The sequence below is a fragment of the Hyaena hyaena genome, unplaced genomic scaffold, assembly GCF_003009895.1.
Source record: "Hyaena hyaena isolate Hyena2069 unplaced genomic scaffold, ASM300989v1 scaffold_164, whole genome shotgun sequence".
NCBI lineage: Eukaryota > Metazoa > Chordata > Mammalia > Carnivora > Hyaenidae > Hyaena > Hyaena hyaena.
Window position 1 is genome coordinate 502,892 of NW_024080796.1, and position 25,858 is coordinate 528,749.

Genomic DNA, 25,858 nt, shown 5'->3' on the forward strand with positions numbered 1-25,858 from the left:
AAAGGATTCTAGATGCTGGCAAGGATGTGGAGAAATGGGCACCCTCCTACACTGTTGGTGGGAATGTAAACTGGCACAGCTCCTCTGGAAAACAGTGTGGAGGTTCCTCAAAAAATTAACAATAGAACTCCCCTATGACCCAGCAATAGCACTGCTAGGAATTTACCCAAGGGATACAGGAGTGCTGATGCACAGGGGCACATGGACCCCAATGCTCACAGCAGCACTCTCAACAACAGCCAAAACGTGGAAAGAGCCTAAGTGTCCATCAACGGACGAATGGATCAAGAAGATGTGGTTTATCTATACAATAGAATACTACATGGCAATGAGAAAGAATGAAATCTGGCCATGTGTAGCAACGTGGATGGACCTTGAGGGTGTTATGCTGAGCGAAATAAGTCACGCAGAGAAGGACAGATACCATATGGTTGCACCTATAGGAGGATTAGGAGGAATTTAATGGAGGACCGTGGGGGAGAAGAAGGGAAGAAACGGGGAGAGGGAGGGAGGCAAACCATGAGAGACTCTTGAATGCTGAGGACTAATGGGTATGGGGGAGAGCGGAAGGGGGGTGATGGGCATGGAGGAGGGCACTTGTTGGGATGAGCACTGGGTGTTGTATGGAAACCAACATGACAATAAACTATTAAAAAAAACAACAACAACTGTTGCTGTATTTTCCTGGGAATGAGAAAGAGAGACAGAGACAGAGAGGGAAGGAGGGAGGGAGGGAAGGTAGGGGGAGGGAGAGGGAGAGAGAGAGAGAAGCATTCCACATATATTTAACAGTGATTTAAATAAAACTGCAAATACTATAAAATGGAATCATTACGATTAAGGGTTATGTATTTGTATCAATACAAATCACCTTCATATCCAAAGTCATTCAACAACATGATTGCTAATACACAGGTTTGGAGTTAGGGCTCTCCCACATTCATTCTGTGAGATCTGACAAATCCTACAATACTTTTGAAAGCAAATGTTGAAAATTATTAACTATAATATACTTTTCTACTACTAGTTCTACCTTAAATATAAAAAACTGTGCATTAATTCCAGGGCTGAATTTTTTTTACTTTTAATTGCTTCGATGTGAATGAACTAAACTCACTTAAAATGTACACCGTGTATCAAGTTAAACATGAGCTCATATTTAGTTCTTCAATTCTAATTCACTACCACAAGGATCATCCTTCCCCTTGTTTATATGCACCTTCCAACCACAACTAAGAAATGTGGTTCCTACCACATATGATCTATTTTACTGAACTGTTGAATTCTAGCATGCAGTCACAGCTACGGGAGCCAACACAGACAACCAGAGTTCACTGCCTATGTGCAGTTCCTTTTGCCTTTAGTCTTTTAGGTTCCATGCATTTCCAAAGTTAATTAGGTCAGCACCTTTCCTCCCCAACTTTGTTCAGGGAGATTCTTTCCTAATTTCTAAGAGAACTAGATTCTTCTGTCTCAATCTGCAATCTACTAAGATCCTAAATGTTTTTTTTTAATTTGCATACATTAAGGTTCACTTTCTGAGTTAAAGTTCTATGGGTTTTGACAAATGCACAGTGTGCTTTTTTATGATGCTTCTCATCTTCTATAAATATTTATAAAACATCCTACAAACAATTTTATCACTCATTCTACATGCAGCACACACATTTCCAAAGTCATCCTCAATTCTACTAAAGAGGATACAGAGTTTACATGTTTGTATTCTTATCTCCATGCACATACCACTTTTTCCACAATCTCTGAGGAGACTTATTTCAGAAAGCTTTGCTTTCAGATTACTAACAGTTGTCTACTCATGATTAGGCTTCAAAGAAAGACTGTTACGGTTATATAAGAAAACAGATTTCATTTTATTTTACAACAAAGTTCTGAGAGTTTTACTCACACTTTTATCATTAGTAAACTAATGAAAGTGTATAAAGACAGTTATGAGTTCATTTTGTTGATTTCACTCCATTTTGGTCTTTGTATAAATTGATATGATCCAGATTTGCTTATTCAGTCTCACTGTAAAGATTTTTAAACAAAGTCAGTCTGGTCTAAACAGTATCTGCTTACTGCAGATAAAGCTTATTCTAATAAATAACAATATTATTAGTTCAGGGAATACCAATGGTTCAGGGAATTTGAGGACATAAGTAAGATACAAGAGCACACAGGTTCTACCCCCTAAAGCTTGCCCCAATCCAGACAAAAATCTCTGAATATTCCTAGAACTCATCTATCAAAACTAAAATTTGAGATTATACTATGAAGATCTTCCTTGTTAACAAATATCATATTTTCTCATAATTCATGTATTCATATCTTCAATGCGAAAAAAGCAAATTTTTGACTTCCAACTTACAGTCCAGTGTGTAAGCAGCTCAGAAGTCATCACTCCATTCTAATGACCAGCAAAAACCTGAACTGAAAAACCAACAATTCTTAGATCCATCAGAGAGGCAGGGTCACAGAGCAAACTGCTGTCCTCAAAACTGGACAAGCAAATCCAGAATATCACAACTTACAAGAGCAGAAACCCATAAACAGAAATCTCCAGGAGAAGTAGTACTAGGATAGGAAAACCTAAACTGTATTTGACTTGTAAAAGGCTTAGCATAGACAAATCTGAAAGTTAAAAATTCCAAAGGGAGTCAATCATGAGGGGGTCCTCACACTTCTGTAAGTTTTACCTCTAAGACCTCTACCAGGTCCTCCCAGTGAAGATCAAAGAAAAATCACCTCATGCTTCCAGCAGGGGGAAGGAGATAAACTAACCGTTTTTAAATATATCAACACATTATATACTCTTCTTAACAAGGCCTGCCCTCAAGGGAAATAAATTTACCAGAGCCTAACCTATTGGGATTTTATCAGATAACCCACTTAAGGGAAGGGAATTACCCAACTCCAGAATACTGTACCCATCCTGCCCCACCTAAGGAGGAAAAACTCTAAAGCATTTGAAGCTCACAGCTCAGGATCACTGGCTCACTAAAAAACTGGGCCCTAATTGCAATCCTTATCAAACTAACACCAACATTCTTCAAAGAGCTAAAACAAACAATCCTAAAATGTGTATGGAATCAGAAAAGACCCCAAATAAGCAAGCAATCTTGAAGAAGAAAACCAAAGCTGGAGACATCACAATTCTGGACTTCAAGCTGTATTACAAAGCTGTAATCATCAAGACAGTATGGTACTGGCACAAAACACACACTCAGATCAACGGAACGGAATAGAGAACCCAGAAATAGACTCACAAACGTATGGCCTACTAATCTTTGACAAAGCAAGAAAGAATATCCAGTGGAATAAACACAGCCTCTTCACCAAATGGTGCTGGGAAAACTGGACAGCAACATGCACAAAAATGAACCTGGACCACTTGCTTACACCATACACAAAAAGAAAGTCAAAATGGATGAAATACCTAAATGTAAGACAGGAAGCCACCAAAATCCTAGAGGAGAAAACAGGCAAGAACCCCTTTGACCTTGGCCTTAGCAACTTCTAACTCCACATGTCTCCGGAGGTAAGGGAAACCAAAGCAAAAATGAACTATTGGGACTCATCAAGATGAAAACCTTTCTGCACAGCAAAGGAAACAATCATCAAAACTAAAAGGCAAACCAATAGGATGGGAGAAAATGTTTATAAATGACATATCAGATAAAGGGTTAGTATCCAAAATCTATTAAGAACTTATCAAACACAACACCCCAAAAAATAAATAATCCAGTGAAAAAATGGACAGAAGACATGAAATAGACACTTCTCCAAAGAAGACATCCAGATGACCAACCAACACATAAAAAAATGCTCAACATCACTCATCATCAGGAAAATACAAATCAGGCAACAGCAGATGTTGGTGAGGATGTGGAGAAAGGGGAATCTTATTGCACTATTGGTGGGAATGCAAACTGGTACAACTGCTCTGGAAAACAGTATGGAGGTTCCTCAAAAAATTAAAAATAGAACTACCCTATGATTCAGCAGTTGCACGACTAGGTATTTATACAAGGGATACAGGTGTGCTGTTTCGAACATGCACCCCAATGTTTATAGCAGCACTATGGACAATAGCCAAAGTATGGAAAGAGCCCACATGTCCATCAATGAACATGAATGGATGATAGGACATGAATGGATAAAGAAGATGTGGGGTGTGTGTGTGTGTGTGTGTGTGTGTGTGCATGCGCGTGCGCTGGAGTATTACTCGGCAATCAAAAGAATGAAATCTTGCCATATGCAACTATGTGGGTGGAACTACAGGATATTATGCTAAATGAAATTAGAGAAAAACAAGTATCACATGACTTCACTCATATGAGGAATTTATGATACAAAACAGATGAACATAAGGGAAAGGAAGCAAAAATAATATAAAAACAGGGAGGGGGACGAAACTTAAGAGACTCAAATATGGAGAACAAACAGAGGGTTTCTGGAGGGGTTGTGGGAGGGGGGATGGGCTAAATGGGTAAAGAGCACTAAGGAATTTACTCCTGAAATCATTGCTGCACTATATGCTAACTAACTTGATGTAAATTAAAAACACACACACAAACACACAAAACTGGGCCCTAATCAAAGTATTATAGAATGTTTCTCCCCTACCAAGACCTCAACACATTACTGAAGGCCAATTTACTGCAATCCCTTTTACCTAGTATAGTATAGCTGGCTTTCAACAAAAAATTATAAGGCATACTAAAGAGAAAAGTTTTTTGAAAAGACACAGAAAGCATCAGAAACAGAATCAGATATGGCAGGAATGTTGGAATTACCAGACTACGAATTTAAACAATAATTAATATGCCAAGGACTCTAATGGAAAAGATAGGCAACATGTAAGAAGAGATCAGGAATATGCCCCAAAAGATGGAAAGTCTAAGAACCAAAAAAAAAAAAAAAAAAAAAAAAAAGAAAGAGAGAGAGATCAAAAACACTATAACAGAAATAAATCTCTTTAATGGACTCAACAGTAGACAGTACACAGCTGAAGAAAGAATCTCTGAGCTTACAGACAGGTCTATAGAAAGAGCCAAAGAGAAAAAAAACGAGGGTGGGGGGGTAAAAACAGAACAGAATATCCAAGAGCTGGGGGACAACTACAAAATAGCATAAAGATGTAACATATACACAACAGGAATACCAGAAGGAAAAGAAAAAAAGGAATACGTGAGGCAATGATGACAGAATTTCTCCAAATTAATGTCAGATACCAAACCACAGGTCCAAGAAGCTCAAAGAACAGGAAAGCAGCAATAATTAAAGCAGCAAAATTTAAAAAAATAGTAATAACCTACACCTAAAGATATCATATTTAAACTCTGGAAATTCAAAAGACATAGAAAAAAATCTTGGGGGAAAAAAACCCAGAAGGAAAAAAAAAAAAAAAAAACACCTCAGGTACAGATGAGCAAAGATATGAATGACCTCAAAAACCAGGCAAACAAGAAGAGATTGGAGTGAAATATTTAGAGAGGTGAGAGGTCCAAAGAAACCTACCAACCTAGAATTCTGTACCCTGCAAAATTATCCTTCAAAAGTAAAAAAAAAAAAAAAAAAGAAAAAACCTTCCCAAACAAAAATTGAGGGAATTTTTGCCTGTAGACCTGCCTTGCAAGAAGTTCTGAAAAGAGAACAAAAGTGATATAAATAAACTCAGAACTACATTAAAGAGGGGCGCCTGGGTGGCTTAGTCGGTTAAGCGTCCGACTTTCGCTTAGGTCATGATCTCGCGGTTCGTGGGTTCGAGCCCCGCGTCGGGCTCTGTGCTGCCAGCTCGGAGCCTGGAGCCTGTTTCAGTCTGTGACTCCCTCTCTCTCTGACCCTCCCCTGCTCACGCTGTCTCTCTCTCTCTCTCTCTCCTAGAAATAAATAAAACATAAAAAAAAAAACTACATTAAAGAAAGGAAGAGCATTAGAGAAGAAATAAGGTGAATATAAAATAAAAACTTTTACTACAGAAGGGAGGAATTAGATATATTTTGTCCCAGGAGCGAGGAGGTGAGGGAGTGTTGGTGGCTTGGTGGGTTAGGCCTCCAACTTCGGCTCAGGTCATGATCTTGCAGTTTGTGGGTTTGAGCCCCGTGTCAGCCTCTGTGCTGACAGCTCAGAGCCTGGAGCCTGCTTCGGATTCTGTGTCTTTCTCTGTCCCTCCTCCACTCACGCTCTCTGTCTCTCTCTTTTTTTAAAAAAGAATGAAAGAAAGATTTTGTCCCACTCAATTTTGCTGTGAACCTAAAATTTCTCTTTAAAAAGTCTACAAAAAAACAGGTGGGACATATTATACTAAGCAAAATAAGTCAGTCAAAGAAAGACAAATACCATGATTTCACTCACGTGTGGAATTTAAGAAACACAACAGACGAACATAGGGGAAGGGAAGAAAAAATAAGATAAAAACAGAGAGGGAGGCAAACCCTAAGAGACTCTTAAATACAGAGAACAAACAGGGTTGCTGGAGGGGTGTTGGGTCAGGAGGTTGGGCTAAATGGGTGATAAGCATTAAAGAGGGGACTTGTTGGGAGGAGCACTATGTGTTATATTTAAGTGATGAATCACTAAATTCTACTTCTGAAACATATAGTTAACTATATGTTAACTAATTTGAACTTAAATGAAAATTTAAAAATAAAAATAATTTTTAAAAAAAGGTGGAGCACCTGGGTGGCTCAGTCAGTTAAGCATCTGACTCCTGGTTTCGCCTCAGGTCATGATCTCGGGGTTCCTTAGTTCGAGCCCCACATCAGGCTCTGCACTGGCAGCGCAGAGACTGCTTGGGATTCTCTCCCTCTCCCTCTCTGCCCCTTCCGTGCTCACATGCACGTGCATGCTCTCTCTCTCTCAAAATAAATAAACTTAAAAAAAAGGCAAATCCCTTGTGCTTCAGTTTGCTGTTCTATAAAGCTTAGTACTCATTTGTACTGGTCAGTTAGACTGGCACAAAATCTTCAACTGACACCTTTTCCCAAAGGCAGCTAAATTATGTATTCACAGGAAGGAATAAAAAACAGAGCCTGAAAGAAATAAATGTTATTCCTAAAATGTAACAAGTGGGTGTCTCCAGTAATGGGATGAGCTGACAGCAGAATGAGGCTCTCTGCTTGGGTCTTCTCCACAGCAGTCACAGTATTTTTCCCCTAGGCTTCAGACTCAGAATCTGCTTTGGGAGACTCTGTCCTTCTCCAGAGAGTGCAATAAACTGGCAATAGGTCCTAGAGAGGCAGGAGAGAAGCATTCACAGCATTCAGGGATGCATCAAGGAAGCTGATCCAAAAGGAGTGGAAGCTACTGAGCCCTGCTCCAAGGACACTATACTGGGATGTGATGCTGGAGAAATGTGGCAGCAGATCGCACGGATGGATCCATTTTGTAAACCCAAACTCATCGTTCAGCATGAAGGGAAGAGAACAACCCTACACAGAGGAAAGAAAACATCTAATGAGATTTGTATCTCCTGTATCCAAACTGGGTTATGATTATCTGAGGACTTTATTTGAGCCAGGTGAGGAGACAAAGCCAATTTACATCCCTTAGTATAAGTGTAGTGCAAGACAAGACTAGCATGCACTGTCCTCAAATATGTATAATCCAGACATGGTACAAAAATACAATTATCTCTGTAAGTGTAACAGACATCTAGGTACTAAGAGAAATTAAAAGTCCATTCTTTGTACCAGAAAGATTACATAAACTAGAAAAATTCCAAGTTTATAAAAAAGCTTTAAAAATTCCCAGGGGCGCATGCGTGGCTCAGTTGGTTAAGCGTCCGATTTCGGTTCAGGTCATGATCTCACGGTTCGTGGGTTCAAGCCCTGTGTCGGGCTCTGTGCTGACAGCCAGCTCAGAGCCTGGAGCCTGCTTCAGATTCTGTGTCTCCCTCTCTCTCTGACCCTCCCCTGCTTCTGCTTGCTCACGCTCTCTTTCTCTTTCTCTCTCAGAAATAAATAAAACATTTAAAAAATAAATAAAAATGAAAAATTCCCAGTAAACTTTAACTTTACAATTTCTTCACCAAAAATTTAAAAACAAAATTAGATCCTTCAGGGACTTTTGTCATTTTTCAAAATTACCCTGAATTCAAAATTTCCAGAAACAGCTAGAGTTGCCAACACAAAGCATCATGGGGGCAATGAATATCAAATAAGTTATCAAGAGTTATATCTGCATTGGAAAGGTAAGTGAAGGACACTTCCAGCACTAAATATATAATATATGGGCACCTGGGTGGCTCAGTTGGTTGAGCAACCAACTCCTGATTTTGGATCAGGTCAGATCCCAAGGCTGTGGGATCAAGCCCCATGTCAGGCTCTGCGCTGCTAAAAATAAAAGCCCGAGTGTCAGTTATACTAAGGTGTCACACTTCATAAAAAGTAATGTATAACTCTGATACTTTTAAGACAGAGTTCATCTTTAAAGGGCATTGGGCACCAGCCAACAAGGTGTAAACTTTTTAAAGATCTATCAGTAGAATAAAAACGTCAGACTGCAGCAGAATAGAGATTTTAGGATGCAGGGGAAAAAAAGAAAATTCCTGAGTAAAAAAGAGCATTCTCCATATTCTCTGTTAGGATACGACTTACACATTTTCTCTTATTAGAATGAAGAATATCTGACACTGAGGCTTGACACCTCCCTCTTAAACCAGTTACTTAAATATTAGACTACAAAGTCAACTCTTTGACTACATCACTTTATCTTTCCAAAAATAAAAATAATTGGGGTACACATATTAAAAAGTAGGTTTGGTTTAGCTTGTTTTTTGTTTTTGTTTGGGCAGTTAACCTAGCTTAGAAACCTATGATTACCTAAATGTACTTAACAATAAAGTTGCTAAATTCAACTAGCTGTGTAATATAATCTGTAAAAGCTTTATATCAGCATCATATTTAAAAGCCAATTTTAGTATCCTTAGGAAATGCAAGAGTGTTTGGTAAATGTCTCCTGTGGCTTCTCACAGGCCAGGCTACAGGCTTATAAAGAAGAAATCGTCGGCAACAATTATTACTAACTCTCAATTATGTGGTCTATTTGGCCCCTAATTTATTTTGGCTTCAATGGGTTCTATTTTGGCTTTGACTTAAGTGAAGATAAACATTCTTACTTGATACTGAAGAATTAAATATATATGGTTACAGCGCCAGTTTGCAGTAGTATTCACATCTGCTATTCATCAAAAATCATGAACCAGTACCAGGTTGTTAAATGCTGTTCACTAGTTTCCATACAAATGTAATTTTATTGTTGTATCTGGCCTGATATCCACTGCAATACTTTTGGGAAAATAAATTTTAAATGAAGCGAAGGGTAGAAGACAGGCTTTATTTTAATTAGGAAGTAATTACAGTAAGTAAAGAAACTGTTAAGTTTTCAAAACATCAAAATTTCTTATAACAGCAAGTAAAAATACCTCAAATGACAATCAGACTAGGTATCCACCATTTTAGACAAATTTACTATAATCCAAAGCATAATAATGACTACAATTTAGGTAAGGATAAAATAATAAATTTTCAAAATATTCACAAACCCCTAATCTGTTCTCCATTCTGAATCCAGTTTCCCCCCCAAAAATATTCAAAAGTACTCAGTTTCAATAAACCTAAACTGGTGGAGGTTTTACACCCTTTACAAGATGTAATTACACAGAAAGGTGGCTTATAAAGAAAACATTTAAAATCGAGTCATAAAAACTAAATGAGCCAGATCTATACTAGATCATAAATCATGTCACGATCCTTGAAGTTACTTATTTCATCCTACCTATAATTAAAAGTCACTAATACACATATTACTAAGTATGAATAATGCTTATCATACACATATATCCACAATAAGAAAAGGCAATATTTAAAAACTTGAAAGTTAGAATTTCTATGCCTGGTAATTTAATAACAAAATAAGCAAAAAACTGGGGCACCTGAGAGGTGCTCAGTTGGTTGGGTGTCCAACTTCAGCTCAGGTCATAATCTCGTGGTCTTTGAGATCAAGCCCCTCATCGGGCTTTGTGCTGACAGCTCAGAGCGTGGAGCCTGCTTCGCATTCTGTGTCTCCCTCTCTCTCCGCCCCTCCCCACTCATTCTCTGTCTCTCTCTGTCTCTTTCTCTCTCTCAAAAATGAATAAATGTTGAAAAAAATTTTTTTAAATAAGCAGAAAATCCTCCTTTTACAAAACCTCTAGAAGCACTGGTTAGTCTTTTTATTTGATTTACACACTGCTGTGGTCTGAATGTTTGTGTCCCCTCAAAATTCTTATGTTGAAATTCTAACCCTCAAAGGTGATAAGATGTGGAGCCTTTGGGAGGTGCTTAGTCATGAGGACAGAGCTACAAAAAAAGCCCTACATTGTTCCACCATGTAAGGACACAGCAAGAAGGCACCAATTATGAACCGGAAAGAGGGCTCTCACCAGAAAAGAGATCATGCTGGCACTCTAATCTTAGAATTCTCAGCCTCCAGAATTGTAAGCAATAAATTTCTGTCATTATAAGCCACTCAGTATTTTGTTATAGCAGCCCAAACAGACCAAGTAAGACATACATATACACAAAATAAAACTACATAAACACACTTTTAAATATAGAGCTAAGTATCATGAAAGTAGGAAGAAGTCTCTAGAGAGCCAAAAATGGACAGGGAGGTAAAAAGCAGTCCATGCTTGATGCTACAGCAACCCTTTAGGATTTTCTCATTTCAGAAACAGGGGGACTTCTGTTTCAGCAGCAAAATAGGGAAGATAAGGCCTTGATACATAAAAAAAACACAGTGTGAGAAAATTCTTGCACAAAGCAAAGACTTCCAGGGAACAAAGAAGTACAAAAATCTGCCACTGGCAGAGGAAGGCAAAGAAGCTTCTCAGTCTTGGCCCAGGTTCTGAAAAGGTGGGAGAAATGAATAAAGACTTTGTAACCACAACATTGTCCTCATATAGGTTTAGGGGTTGAATTAATTCTCTATATATGGTATAGGAACTTAGAACCCCAAAAATTATATGTAAAAAATGATCTCTGCTTCAACAAGGTGATAACATAGGTGTACAGATCTGCCAAAGCTGCACAAACAAGGTCTGTGCATTTTACTGTATAGAAATTATATTTCAATTTAAAAATAAAAAAAAAGTTGTCCCTGGAAACCTTGTAGGGTGCTTAGCAGAAACAAACTAAAACCTCTCTGGAGCAATATGCACCCCCAGGAGGCCAGGAACTCCTCTGAAGATCAGCTCACAATCCAAAACTATTACAATACCTAAGGAAACAGTTCACCTTAAGCAAGAAATAGCAAATATAACAAAGCACAGAAGTGAATTTCTAAGAACTTTAGACAACTGAACAATCTGATAGATTATAAATATTTAAAGTGACTAAAACACATAAAAGATGGAACACAAGAGATAAAATATCATAAAACAGTAACAGATATTTTTAACAAAAGAATACAAAAAAAAAGTGTGGTGGCTGTTAGAACAATCAGTAGATGAAGAACTGGATACTGGCTTGGCACAAAAGGGTCACCCCACAGATTATGTGAAGGATAGAAAAGGAAAAACTCAGCTTTATAATAAAGATACTAACTTTCAGCATCTGGACCTACTGAACAATCTTAGTATCACTACAAGTAGGACAAGATATGTCCTTTCTGATGTGATGAATACAAAGTGCTTAGTACTATCTAGGAAGCATTCATGCAGAATGTTGAATTTGTCACTAAGTCTTCTATTTTAAATTTCATTTTATAAAAAATATAAAGGGATAAAAATAAGTCAAACATCACAAGGATCTCTTAGAAAATCCAAAATCTTAACACATTCTACTGGACAACAGTAGAATCTTTCCAATTAAGCAACAGGATGAGAGAAAGAAAAAAAAAAAAGGTAAGGGAGGTGGATAAGACCAGGCTTCTCACTATCATGGAATGGACCAAAAGAGGAAAGGGAAGAAGCTAGTATGTAATTTGTGGTGGTGGACTGGGAACTGGAGATATCAACATGAACTCAAGTTTTTTTCATAGGTAGACAAAGATGAACACACAGAGAACTATAAGAGAACGCTCATCTGTGCAAAAAGAAATTCAAGATAAAGCCAAAAATTACTGAGAGTAAAATACCTATAAATAAGAGGGAACAGACTGGACAGGAAAGGGGAATAGGAGCAGGGTAAAAGAGGTGGGGAAGAAGGACACTACTCAGAGTATAACCTTTTTGTGTTATTTCTAACTCTTAAAAATACAGCAATTGTTTGACATAACTCCAGTATAAACTAATACTTAAAATCAGCTAGGATATAGGGGAACATTCAAAATGGAATACAAGCAGTAATAATTGTATTAGAAATGAAGAACACAGCCACACTGCAATAGATAAGAAATTACCTAAATAAACTTCAAAGACAGTATTTTGACTCTGTGGACAAAAGTGTCATAGTACTGTATTCTAGACAGTAAATTTGTTTCTCATAAGAGTATAGATTAGCAATTCTGAAACCCTTGCACACTAGGTTTGCACACAATATATACAAAAATATACTGTGGATAAGACCAGGTCTCTCAATATCACAGAACAGACCGAAAGAGGAAAGGGACAAGACTGTAATATAATTTTGCAGCAATGGATTGGAATAATTGGAGCAATGGATCCCAACATGAACTACTTCTTTAATATGTAGACAAAGGTGAAAACACACAGAACTATGTGTATTGTACACATCCAGGTATTTCTTAATTCTGTGTACTGAGAGAGCTTAAAAGCAATGAAAACCTAGTAGCAATGAACACACTTAACTTCCAGATCTTAGTTTCTAAATACCATTTTCCAGGAGCACCTGGAGGGCTCAGTCAGTTAAGTATCTGACTTCAGCTCAAGTCATGATCTCATAGTTTGTGGTTTCGAGCCCTGTGTCAGGCACTATGCTGACAGCTCAAAGCCTGGAGCCTGCTTTAGACTCTGTGTCTCCCTCTCTGTCTGCCCCTCCCTGGCTTGCACTCTGTCTTTGTCTCTCTCTTTCAAAAATAAATAAACAAAAAAAATTTTTTTAAATAAATAAATAGCATTTTCCAATAAAAGGAGACAGAGCTCCTTGCAGAAATGGTTGATCCCAAGCATGAAGTAGAAAAAGGACAAGATAAGCCTGAAACATCTTCCATGCTCAGATCATTAAAAAGTAATTTAAAAATGAGGAGGACCTATCAAAAGGACAAAGACAAATTTGAAGGAGCTCCCAATGGCCAAATCTGGGACAGTTTAAGCAAAAAATGATGACAATAATGGACTATATCAAATTAAACAAATGCCCATGACCCTCCTACACTGTTGGTGGGAATATAAACTGGTGCGGCCCCTCTGGAAAACAGTGTGGAGGTTCCTCAAAAATTAACAATAGAACTCCTCTATGGCCCAGCTAGGAATTTACCCAAGGGATACAGGAGTGCTGATGCATAGGGACATGTGTACCCCAATGTTCATAGCAACACTCTCAACAATAGCCAAAACATGGAAAGAACCTAAGCGTCCATCAACTGATGAATGGATCAAGAAGATGTGGTTTATCTGTACGATGGAATACTACATGGCAATGAGAAAGAATGAAATCTGGCCATTTGTAGCAACGTGGATGGAACTACAGCATGTTACGCTGAGTGAAATAAGTCAGGCAGAGGACAGATACCATATGTTTGCACATATAGGTGAATTAGGAGGAAGTTAACGGAGGACCATGGGGGAGGAGAAGGGAAAAATAGTTGGGGAGAGGGAGGGAGGCAAACCATGAGAGGCTCTTGAATGCTGAGAACTGAGGGCTGATGGGGGTGGGGGAGAAGGGAAGGGGGGTGATGGGCATGGAGGAGGGCACTTGTTGGGATGAGCACTGGGTGTTATATGGAAACCAACTTGACAATAAACTAGTTAAGAAAAAAAAGGAAACGCCCATACTAACATAACGTCCATACTAACATAAACAATACATAAATAAATGAGAACAAGACCTCTTCATTAAAGTAGAATTTAATTATACATGTGGAAGAAACAATGGAACTAGAAAAACTACCATGTGGCAATACCACGCAATAACTGTTGCAGGCAAAAGCCATCAAAGAATGCCTAAATTGGTGAATAAAAGTATGATGAGAAACAAGATAACTGCATAGCTTCCAATATTTATCATAAGGAAAATAACAGTAAACACAGTTAAAAAAATAAAAAAAAAAACCCACACTCTGGCAGACAACACCATAAGTAATCAAATACAACATCACCAGGATACGTATCATGTACTACTGACAGGATGCCGGAAGAAGAGCACATATCACTTCTGTGGTATTCCTGCCAAAAAAGTATAACCTTAATCAAATCATAAGAAAACATCAGAGAAACCCAAACTGAGAGACATTCTACAAAATGACTGTCCAGTAATGTCCAAAAGGTCAAGGTTATGAAGACAAAGACTGCTAAAATGTCCCAGATTAGAAGAGACTACAGAGATACCAACTAAATGCACTACGGGATCCTAGACCAGAAGGGCACCAGAAGGAAAACTGGAGAAATTTAAATATGGTATACAGAATAGTTAATAATATTATACCAACATTAATTTCTTGGTCTATGTAACTGTTCTATGGTTAAATAAAATGTTAATATTAAGGTATGCTGGGTGTACTAATTTTGTAATTTTATAAGTCTAAAATTATTGGTACACTATTCTACTTTCATGTATGCTGACATTTTCTAATAGTAAGTCTTTTAAATGAGGAGCACAAAGAGCCTCTAGAAAAGCAAAGTACAGTCACTGATATTAAAAGCTGAACTGATTCATTAAACTGCAAAATTAGGCACACCTGAGGAAACAATTAGTTACCAGAAGACAAGTAAAAAAATAAGCCACAGACTAGCCCAGAGAAATAAAGAGACAATATGAAAGCAAGATTAAGAGGCATGGAGCATAAAGGAGTTCCAAAGGATTTTAAGGATGATGAACGAAAAGTAAAAAATAATGGATAATAAGTTTCTAGAACTACCAAATAATAATTAGATTTTACAAACATGAGTTCTAAGAAGGATTTAAAAAAAAAATCGAGCTACATCTAGACACAGTGTAAGAAAAGCTGCAAAATAGGGGCGCCTGGATGGCTTAGTCGGTTAAGCGTCCGACTTTCGCTCGGGTCATGATCTCGCGGTTCATGGGTTCGAGCCCCGCGTCGGGCTCTGTGCTGACTGCCAGCTCAGAGCCTGGAGCCTGTTTCAGTCTGTGACTCCCTCTCTCTCTGACCCTCCCCTGCTCAAGCTGTCTCTCTCTCTCTCTCCTAGAAATAAATAAAAAAACATTTAAAAATTTAAAAAAAAAAAAGAAAAGCTGCAAAATATCAAAACTTAAGCTGTGCTTATGGGTTGCTTTTAAAGAAGTAGGAAAAAAAAAATAAAAACCGATAAAGCACTTACAAAGCAACGTTAATTAGAAAATAGCAGACCTCTCATAGCAACAATTAAAACCATAACACCCTCCTACAACTGAATGAAAATAACTATTGCCCAGATTCTATAATCAACTAATTATCATTCACAAATGAGAGCAAACTAAATACATTTTCAGATGAAGACCAAGAGTTTATCATTAATCAACTTTTGCTAAAAGAAACTGAAGAACATACTTCAATAGAAGGAATCTATTGGATTAAGTGGATTAATCAAATGGATTAAGTAGATGCAAAAAGCAATGGTAAAATAAAAAATGATAGCATAAAAATCAAAAAAAGAATTTACAAAAATCTTCCTTTAAATAAAGCTACCATGTTGCGTTTTTAAAGTAATTCGATTTGCAAAACAAAACAAAAAAACACGGCTTTAAACAAGACACTTTTCATGAAGAAAAAAAGCACCAAATGTGGGACTGGAAAATCTCAGCTAAGAATCTGGCTTTCTTGGCACGTCTGGGTGGCTCCGTTGGTTAGGCATCCAATGCTTGATTTCAGCTCAGGTCATGATCCCACGGTGATGAGATTGATCCTGGCATCAAGCTCTGTGCCGAGCATGAAGTCTGCTTAAGATATTCTCTCTCTCTCTCTCTCTCTCTATCTCCTGCATCCCACCCTGCCCCCTCTGCCCCTTCCCCTGCTCGCTCGCACTCTCTCTCTCTCTCAAATTACAAAAAAAAAAATTTTTTTTTTATTAGAATCTGGCTGTCTCTTATTTTAGGTAAGGTCTTGGTTTCTTTAACGAAAAAGTGAAAGCTTTTAGCTGTAAGTTCCTCAAGATTCCCTACCAGTTCTAGGGTTTAATGGGTAGAAAATAGGCTCCCCCAGTTTGCCAGGACACTTTTCAAAACTGTAAGTTGTTGAAAGTATGGAGCAAGATCTTTCATACAGAGAACCAGTGTTTTAAAGCAAAGTCTAGTCTTCATATTTTAGGATAACTGGCTATCTGCTTCTATGCAAAAGCTATGGAAATAGATATAATCCCAGGGAAAGAATAAAGAAAATGATGTACTTTTACTATTCCATATTTTAAGAGCTAATGAAGGAAGGAAAAGGGTGGCCCAAGTGGTAGGAAAACCAAAGAGTATAAAAATCAGGAAGTCTTAAGAGAAAAACTTCTAAAAGGAACACAGTGTCAATATTAAATGATGTGAAAAATACTAAAGACAATTATTTTATTCCTACTTCACAAATCAACTATCTGGCAAACTCCGTCCAAAATCTTAAAGGCTCAATGGCACAAATACTTGGTGCCTGTCAAAAGTAATTTACTATAATTTCTTTTTTTTTTTTTTAAATTTTTTTTTTTAATGTTTTATTTATTTCTAGGAGGGAGAGAGAGAGAGAGAGAGAGAGACAGCGTGAGCAGGGGAGGGTCAGAGAGAGAGGGAGTCACAGACTCTGAAACAGGCTCCAGGCTCTGAGCTGGCAGTCAGCACAGAGTCCGATGCGGGGCTCGAACCCACGAACTGCGAGATCATGACCCAAGCGAAAGTCGGACGCTTAACCGACTAAGCCACCCAGGCGCCCCAATTTACTATAATTTCTAAAGAGCCAGTAGTCATACTGGAATACAGCAAGGGTACCTAAGATCACCAAAATACAGACAGCCAATACTCAGTTCAAGGTAGCCTGTTGTTCACTCTCAACAAAATTTTATTCTTCTTTCTGCTAAGGCTGAGTTAAAAGGGCAGTGCTGAAAGCAAGGAAAGCTTTTATTTAAAAGAAAAACTATTAAGAGACTGGGCAACGTGGATGGAACTGGAGGATATTATGCTAAGTGAAATAAGTCAGTCAGAGAAAGACAAATACCATATGTTTTCACTTGTATGTGGATCTTGAGAAACTTAACAGAGGATCATGGGGGATGGGAAGGGGGAAAAAATTACAGAGAGGAATGGAGGCAGGCAAACCATTAAGAGACTCTTAAATACAGAGAACTGAGGATTCACTGGGCGGTGGGGAGAGAGGAAAGTGGGTGATGGACATTGAGGAAGGGCACTTGGGATAAGCACTGGGTGTTGTATGGAAACCAATCTGACAATAAATTATATTTAAAAAAAAAAAAAGACTGGGCTGGATAAAGTCATTTAGTTATACTGCAAATATTCCCTTTTACTGTTCCCTCAATAAAAGTGGGCCTGGAGATACAGAACATAAAAAAAACTTGACTACATAATTAAAACTCGGTCTAAGACACGGTAATGGATATCAGATATAAAAATTGGATGAGAGTTAAGATTTTGTTTTTAAGTAAAGAGAAGAGCCCTACACTAACATTTGAAAATATACACATACACACACTTGTTTATTTTTAAAAAGTTTTCATTTTCAGGACCTTGCAACATATCCCAGAGGCTGATAAAGCCAAACCAATAATCCAGATTTCCTGGATTAGTGGCTTTTCTAATACATTTCTCTTAAATTTTGTATAATAATCTCAAAAACCTCACCTCCCAAACATATATTTAATCTATATAATCTGCCTGAAAGTAATTTGCTATCTTTTTCATTCTTCAAACAAAAAGAACCTTTGGCAGTTTAAAGTATTTTCCAATTTACACCAAGTAGAACTGGCAAACTGGTTTTACGGATTAAACAGCCCAAAAAAAAAAAAAAGGAGGTTGAGTGTGATGACCTACACAATAAGGGCATTAGAAACAAATTTTAAGGATTTGTTCTGCACAGGGGCACCTGGGTGGCTCAGTCAGTTAAACGTCTGACTTTGGCTCAGGTCATGAACTCAAGCTTTGTGAGTTCCAGCCCCGCACCAAACTCTCTGCTATCAGCACAGAGCCCACTTCAGATCCTTCAGATCCTCCATCCCCTTCTCCCTCTGCCTCTCCCCCAACTTGTGCACACACACTCTCTCTCTCTTACTTTCTCTCTCAAAAATAAAAAAAAAAAAAACATTTTAAAAATATTTTTAAAACTTTTTAAAAAGAATCTCTTCTGCAGAAATAATTCTAAGTGTAACATACACTAAATTATGGAATTGAATGTGTAATTGTAAAGTAAATAATTTTAAATTAATAGAGTACTTATTTAAACATCTTCACTTTTTAAGCTTAAACAATGTCAAAACTGAAAGAAACCCATCATTTTAGAGATGAGAAAATTGAAGTCCAAAAAGATAAAGTGACTTAATAGATAAGTAAGAGAGCTACATGGGACATAAAACGAGCTCCAGTGAGTCTGTTTCTATAAAATAATAAGCTTGATGAATTGAATCAAAAAGACTAAAAATCTTAAATATGTTTTAAATAAACAATTATAATCAAAACCATACTGAGGTAGAATTCATGAGATGATGATAAAATTTACATTTGCTCAGAAAACACTTTCTCCTCCAACAAGGAAAACCAATAGGATTATGAAAGAAAATATAAAGTCCAGTCACTCAAAAAATATTTATTTAACACCTTCTATGTGGCAAGAATGATTTAGTCACCTGGAACATACCAGTGTAGAAAATACTTTTAAACATACTCAGGCTCTGACAATTAAATGTATATAATTGTTGGGGGAAGTATACATTATTCTTTTTCCAATGAGTTAGTTCTGTAAGCATTTTTAAAGCAGAACTCTTGGTACTATAAATATTCATGATAAAAATATATTTAAAAATATGTATCATTCACAGTGGTTCAGTATGAATTCACTTCAGACTGAATCACTAAAGTTTTACTTTGTCAAAAATATCCAAAAAGATCTGAAATATGAACAGATCCTTAACAAACAAGAAACCCTTAAAACTGCTTTATTTGTACCTGAAACAGCTGGCCCTCAACATCACCAAGATTAGTACAGTCACTGTGGAACAGACCAAGGAACTCCACAATTAGAGCAGCCACACGGTCAGAAATACCTCTCACAATAAAGTAAGAATACTACTTTCTCTAAGTATGGTTGTTCATTTCTGGAACAATTTGTATACACACATTATCCTGTTCCTTATTCTGAATTCTACACTGCCATCACTCAAAAGGGAAAAAAAAATCTCAGACTAACAGAGGCCAAATTTAGGGAGGGAAATAAAAATCTTCCTTCAGTCTAGGCTAAATGGACTGATTACACAAAGAACTCCATACATCCGAAAGCACACAGATGTCTGCACTAGTTCCCAGGGCGCAAACAATACCAGTCATTCAATAGCTTTCCTTTTACATTAGCTGATGTGAGAGAGCTCAGTCAGCTCTTCTGAACCTCATAACCCAGGATATTGGAACTCTGATAAAGCCTACATTTTTCTTCAGCACTGTTTTCATGTACTTTCTCTGGAAAGTAAACTTCATTTCCCCCCTCCCCCAAAAATAAATCTGGAAATCATCTCTTCTGTTTGATAAGTGATGTACTCAATCTAAAATTACTTTTCCAGTAAAACCACAATCCTTAACATAAATCTAAGATCAACACTGAAGACTGATAGAATATGTTTTTAAATGCATGAGTTTAAAATATAATTTTATACTCCATCATGCTAACTACCAAGTGTATACCATTTGGCTGCATTCTATTTATTTCCAGTTGTGTAATTTAAAAAATAGCCACAATAGGACACATAACTTTCCAAAAATTAAAAAAGATTTTTAGGATGGGGGAGTAATTTACACACACACTCCTACACATAGGCAACACTAACCACAACCTTCAAAAATAATGAAAAAATATTTCATTGAGTGTCTCACCAAACTTTAGGCCTCATGAAAAAGTCTTCACTCAACATCCCTTAGAAGCTTAAATAACACTACTTTCTACTTTCAAAGCACACTTCTATTGATTCTTCCAGTAATATTCTTGATCAGCTGAGTCTTTGGTGGTTTCTCATCTTCAATATCAGGGAAGTTACCCACAGAAAAACTACAATGTATTTTTTAACCATATGGTAAACTTACTTCCTAAGACACTTATCGGACCTGACACCCACAAGTAAACTCATTAGTTTTAGGGCACAAAATGAGAATGACTCATTTAATCATTAAATTATTAGATCCTAAATAGTCCACAGAGTTACCTACAAATTCAGCTCCCTTCAATATGTACTAGCATATTATCCCTTACATGATGTACTAGCATATTATCCCTTATAGAAATGATCTATAGGCTGCTCCAGAACTGTGGTAATCGAGCTCTTTTATCCACCCACCCATCCTCCGTAAGAGCCCTTGTGACCCTTCCAGTTTTCTTTAACACTCTTCCCCCCTCCACATACACGCTACATAATGCAAATAAACAGGCTTTTGAAAAAGGGAAAGTTCTCTCTCCCAAGTTTTCTGTCCTTAAATACACTGTAAATCCTTAAAGATATTCTCCCCTTCTCTCCAAAAAGAGCACAGAAAGCAGAGAGAGCTCTAAACATACTATTTAACAGATATTTGGCTAAATTTCCATCATCACCCTTACAGTTACATAATTAAGTTTGCCAAAAAAAAAATTTTTTTTAAGAACTATTTATCTTTTTACCAAGTTCCACTGAAAGCACCAAAACCCTGTGTGCTTGGTAACCTCACAAACATTTCAACACTCTCTGAGACTCACAAACTGTTGGAAAAACACAGATTTCATTTGTCGAAAATATCTTTCAAGTTTTCAACAACCAAATTCTTCAATCAGTACAGTTTACGGCATATCCAACATCTGTGACCTCCTCCTCAGGACACTCAACCCTTTTTCCTACCTCTAGAACCACTGTATTTTCTCATGCTTTATTAAGAGACCATCCTGACTTTAGCAGATACCTTGTAATTCCCTCTCTAAAACTTATACAATTTTTAATATATATTATACAGATAGATGTGTGTGCTTGTTCCAGAAATTCTCATTTTAAAGTTTCACTACATTGTTGCCCATGTTATCCTTCATGGTCAGACAAATCTTTTCATTTTCCTACAACACAGCATCTTCTTTAAACTTTGTCAACAAGTAAGGCTTGATATCAAGACAAAGGAGCATACGGGGCACCTGGGTGGCTCAGTCAGTTAAGCGTCCAACTTTGGCTCAGGTCATGATCTCACAGTTCGTGGGTTCAAGCCCTGCATCAAGCTCTGTGCTGACAGCCAGCTCAGAGCCAGAGCCTGTTTCAGATTCTGTGTCTCCCTCTCCCTCTGACCCTCCCCTGCTCATGCTGTCTCTGTCTCTCTCAGAAATAAAAAAAAATTTTAAAAAATTTTTTAATTAAAAAAAAGGACATTTCTTCCTTTCATTTTCTTCCCCAAGTTCTATTAAATAACATTAACCCACTCCCTTCTATAAATGAGTTTGATTTCTTAATTTTTTTAATGTTTATTTATCTTTGAGAGAGAGAATGACAGAGAGCAAGCAGGGGAGGGGCAGAAAGAGAGGGAGACGAAGATCTGAAGCAGGTTCCAGGCTCTGAGCTGTCAGCACAGAGGCCGACACGGTGCTCAAACTCACAAACCGTGAGATCATGACCTGAGCCGAAGTCAGGCGCTTAACCATCTAAGCCACCCAGGCACCTCTATAAATGAACTTTAAAGCATTCCAACATACTTGGAAGTCAAAGAAAACAAAGTGTTAAAATGGTTATTTGTAGGTTATTTATTTTTATATTTTAAATTACAAGTAACTCATCTCAGGTTCATGTTTAGATGATTATCTACACCTACTATGACAGACCCTGGCATGACAACATATTCAATAAGTATCAAGGAATGGCATATGGTAGAAGTGAAGGAGAGTTAAAGCATGTAATGACACTATTCACATTTTCTAATGGGATTTACCATTGGCTTTAAGTTTCCTTTCTCACTAGAAAATAAATCTTTACAGTAAATCTGTTTAAAAATGGCTTATTTAACAACTTAATTTTTATTTTTCATTCAATACTGACATATTAAATTATTAAATAATAGTTCAAGGTTTAATAAAAAGACACTAGTATTACAAATGATTGCATATACAATGAAAGCTATAAGATCCATAAATCCGTAGGATTTTTTTATATTATCTTGAGCTATCAAATACTACTCTTGTTAGGTCTTCATTCCTTCTTCTGTGCTTTCTAATTATCCTCTCATACTTATTAAATGCAGAAAACAAACCAAGAACTGTATAAATAGCTGTCCCATAAGTGATATTAGAAACTATTTACAGAAACATCTTAAAGGACACAACATAATTTCCCACATTCAAGTCTATTTGAAGAGAAGCTCAAAGAATCTAAAATTGGGTTTTTGACCTTTCTTTTCTCTTGGGGCTGGGGGAAGTAATCTATGCTAGCAGAAAGAAACCAGGAAATGGAGGGGCGTCTGGGTGGCTCAGTCAGTTGAGCGTCCGACTTCGGCTCAGGTCATGACCTCACAGTCTGTGGGTTCGAGCTCCGCTTCAAGCTCTGTGCTGACAGCTCAGGGCCTGGAGCCTGCCTCAGAATCTGTGTCTCCCTCTCTCTCTGCCCTTCCCCTCCTCACTCTCTGTCTCTGTCTCTCAAAATAAAATAAAGACGTAAGTTGGTTGTTTTTTTTTTAAAGAAACCAGGAAATGGAGATGCAACAGCCTTTATACATTGCACAAAACTTACCCACTTGAAGGATCTAAGGCAATAGCTCTGGGTTGATCCAACTCTTGCCAAAATAAAACTTTTCGTAAAGATCCATCTAAATTAGAAACTTCAATCCGATTTGTTTCAGAATCTGTCCAGTATAATTTTTCTCCAAGCCAATCGCATGCCAGCCCATCAGGGGACAATAATCCAGAGACAACAACATTCTGTACACTCTCAGTTTTGTTAAATTCTGTTCGTTTAATGGCTTCTTCGCTGACATCACTCCAGTATATCAAGCTATGACCAAACACAAAGTCCACCGCAGCTGCATCCTCCAAGCCTCCAACTACAATCGTAGCATTCTCTTTGCCATTCGTAGCATCAACCAATCGCAAGTCCCGTCTGTTTGCATAAAGCAACAAAGGGGCCGCTAGAACAAAAAAAAAAAAGAGAGAAATAAGTAAGAAGAAAGGAAATGTAATGGCTCTTGTAAGTTGAGTTTCAAATCAACATTAGTGAACAAATACTATCAAAAATAAGAGTAAATAAATCTATAGAAGACTGTCTTAAAATCTTTTCACAAAATACTGTTTTTGCAACACTTAAATACAAAAAGTTGCAAGAGCAAGGAATTAATTCTACTAGGACAGTTTTTTTTGTTGAAATATTCTGTCACATAAAATTAAAAAGCCTGGCCGTTCCAAGAATTCCCAACGATGGAGCCAGCAGAACATTCACACTCTACTGGGGAGAATGTAAAATGGTCCAGCCACTTTGGAAATTAGTTTGGCAGTTTCATAAAAGGTTAAACATACAACCTACCATATGATTCAGCCATTCCATGCCTAGGTATTTACTCAAGAGAAACAAAACCGTATGTCAATACAAAGTCCTGTATATAAATGTTCACAGCAGCTTATCGACAGCAGCAGTCATCAACAAACTAACAGATCAACAAACTGTGATACATCCATAAAATAAAAAGTAATGAATTATTTGTACATGTAATACGGAATCTCATATAGAATGTGAATCTCAAAATAATTATGTAGAGTGAAAAAAGTCACACCAAAAAAAAAAAAAAAGAGAGAGAGAACATGGATTACATGACTGCATTTAGAAAATTTTAGAACATTCAAATTATTGTCAAAAAGCAGCAAATCAGTGACTGTCTAGAGGTGGACAGAGAGGGTAAAAAACAACAGGGATTATACAGGGAACATTATAAAGAGGCATGAGGAAACCTGTTGGTAATAGGTATATCAGGTTGGATATGATGACAGCTCCAAAGATATATACATATCAAAAATAATTAAACATTATACTTTCCATACACACAATGTACTGTACCATCAATTATGTCTTAATTAACCTGTTAAGTAAACAGTCTAGAAGAGATAGTTCTTGGGGCGCCTGGGTGGCTTAGTCGGTTAAGCGTCCGACTTTCGCTTAGGTCATGATCTCACGGTTCGTGGGTTCGAGCCCCGCGTCGGGCTCTGTGCTGACTGCCAGCTCAGAGCTTAGAGCCTGTTTCAGTCTGTGACTCCCTCTCTCTCTGACCCTCCCCTGCTCACTCTCTCTTTCTAGAAATAAATAAAAAAAACCTTAAAAAAAAATTAAAAAAAAAAAGAGATAGTTCTTAACACAACTATTTTATTGTTTTACATTATCAGAATGACCTCTGATACGACCAAAGACCAAAATTAAATATAAAGCTTATCCTAAAGAAATAATATTTATCTTCGAGAAGGCTGAAGTTGTTAGGATTGAAGTTGTATAAATTCCATGGTTTGGGGTTTTCTATGTTATCTATTCCAAGTTCCTGATATTCAGTTTCCAGGTACCATTAGTAATTAAAGCTCTATACTGTAACAATCCAACACAACTTTCTGTGATAACAGAAATATACTCTCCCCAGTACCCAGTGGCCACATATGGCTAGGGAGCACCTAAAATGTGGCTACTATGACCAAGAAATTAAATCTTTAGTTTTATTGGATCTTAATTCATTTACAATTGAATAGACAAGTGGCTGTATTAGATAGCACAGATCTAAAGGCTGAGATAACACAAATGAGGGAAGAAAAGTAATACCAGAGTTATACAATAACCTACACAATCTTCTCCCACAATTACTTACTAAAGGTCTAAAAGTGTGTCATCCAAAGCCAATTCCAAGTACCATTTAAAAGTAATTGCTATCTCTTTTTTATGCTTTTACGGTGCTCAAAAAAGCATAAAGAAAAAAAGATGTTTAAGCCAGTTTATGGATTATGGCTGCCAAATGGGAGTTATAAAATCCACCAGTTTCATCTGTAATGTAAATTTCCCTTCTAACAAAGCTTAAATTCAACTTTCTTAGTCAAAAACAAATAGGTGGATGGATTTTTTTTTAAGTAACAAAGAGCTCTTTCTGCTTATTCTGTACATCTAATACTGTTATTGAAAACTTATAAATCTCCCTCACAGATTCACTTTTAACTAATTCATGCCTTCACTCATCATACTGATTTATCTGCACCCACAGTGTCCAGTGCACTTATATCGAGCCCCTGGTATTAGAGCCAGTTCAAAAAAATCAGAAAGAGTCTCTATTAGTGAAGAGCACAAGGCTAAGCCTGAGCACTTACAATTTAAAATCCAAAACTGGTAATAATCTGATATTTATTGAGCACCTTTCTTTACGGCAGTATCCTTGGAAAACTGTGTCCCAAATGTGCAGATGGCATTAGGTATTAGAGAAATCTGATAAGTCTGTTTATGATTTTCAAGTCAAACATTTATACTGAACACTTGGTCTACAAAATCCAAAGAACCCTTTTAAGACCTCAAAAGCCTAAGTACAAGGGGAATAAACGAAGGTTGGGGTGAGGAACAAGCTAA

General features: G+C 37.2%; 1 protein-coding gene across 3 annotated transcripts in view; it reads right to left on the reverse strand.

Moving 5' to 3' along the window:
• The window catches only part of LRP6 (LDL receptor related protein 6), a 179,677-nt gene that overhangs the window by 138,293 nt on the left and 15,526 nt on the right, over positions 1-25,858 (reverse strand). For all 3 annotated transcript variants that reach the window (XR_005529788.1, XM_039239926.1, XM_039239925.1), the window contains exon 2: positions 23,012-23,405. Coding sequence is in view for 2 of the 3 variants with exons in the window: in XM_039239926.1 (XP_039095857.1) it covers positions 23,012-23,405 (394 nt within the window). In the remaining variant the exon portion in view is untranslated. The remainder of the gene's footprint in view (positions 1-23,011; positions 23,406-25,858) is intronic.